The sequence below is a fragment of the Carlito syrichta genome, unplaced genomic scaffold (assembly GCF_000164805.1).
Source record: "Carlito syrichta isolate Samal-C Ts95f unplaced genomic scaffold, Tarsius_syrichta-2.0.1 Scaffold144209, whole genome shotgun sequence".
Classification (NCBI taxonomy): Eukaryota; Metazoa; Chordata; class Mammalia; order Primates; family Tarsiidae; genus Carlito; species Carlito syrichta.
In genome coordinates, this window is record NW_007088305.1 from 77,986 (window position 1) to 78,403 (window position 418).

At 72.0% G+C, this 418-nt stretch overlaps 1 protein-coding gene across 1 annotated transcript in view; it reads left to right on the forward strand.

Annotated features, from left to right (window-relative positions):
• Positions 1–418, forward strand: part of RUNDC3A (RUN domain containing 3A) — a 5,234-nt gene that overhangs the window by 2,728 nt on the left and 2,088 nt on the right. Inside the window, exon 7 of the mRNA XM_021708716.1 lies at positions 1–89. This exon is cut by the window's left edge and continues 265 nt beyond it. Coding sequence (XP_021564391.1) covers positions 1–89 — 89 coding nt within the window. The remainder of the gene's footprint in view (positions 90–418) is intronic.

The window sequence follows — 418 nt, forward strand, 5'->3', positions numbered from 1 at the left end:
CTGCAGCTGCAGCTGGAGGAGGCGGCGGCGCAGAACCAGCGCGAGAAGCGGGAGCTGGAGGGCGTGATCCTGGAACTGCAGGAGCAGCTGTGAGCGCCGCCCCCCGGCCCCGCCCCCGGTGAACCCCAGCATCGCTCCCGCGACTCCGCCGGCTCACCCCGAGATGCCCGCAGTGACCTGGCACACGCTCGGCACCCCACTCCACCCAGCTGCCCGACAGCGGCTAGAGGGGCCGTCCGGCTACTGCCGGAGCCCAGCATGACTCACCAGGACCTCTCGGGACTGCCACCCCCCACTCCCCTCTGCTCGGCATCCTCTGGTCGGCGCCGCAGGCCACAGACCGTCCTCCCCACGGCGGCCCCCATCTCACCCCGCCCGTTCCCGCGACCTTTCTCCCATCAGCCTTTCCGTTGCCCTG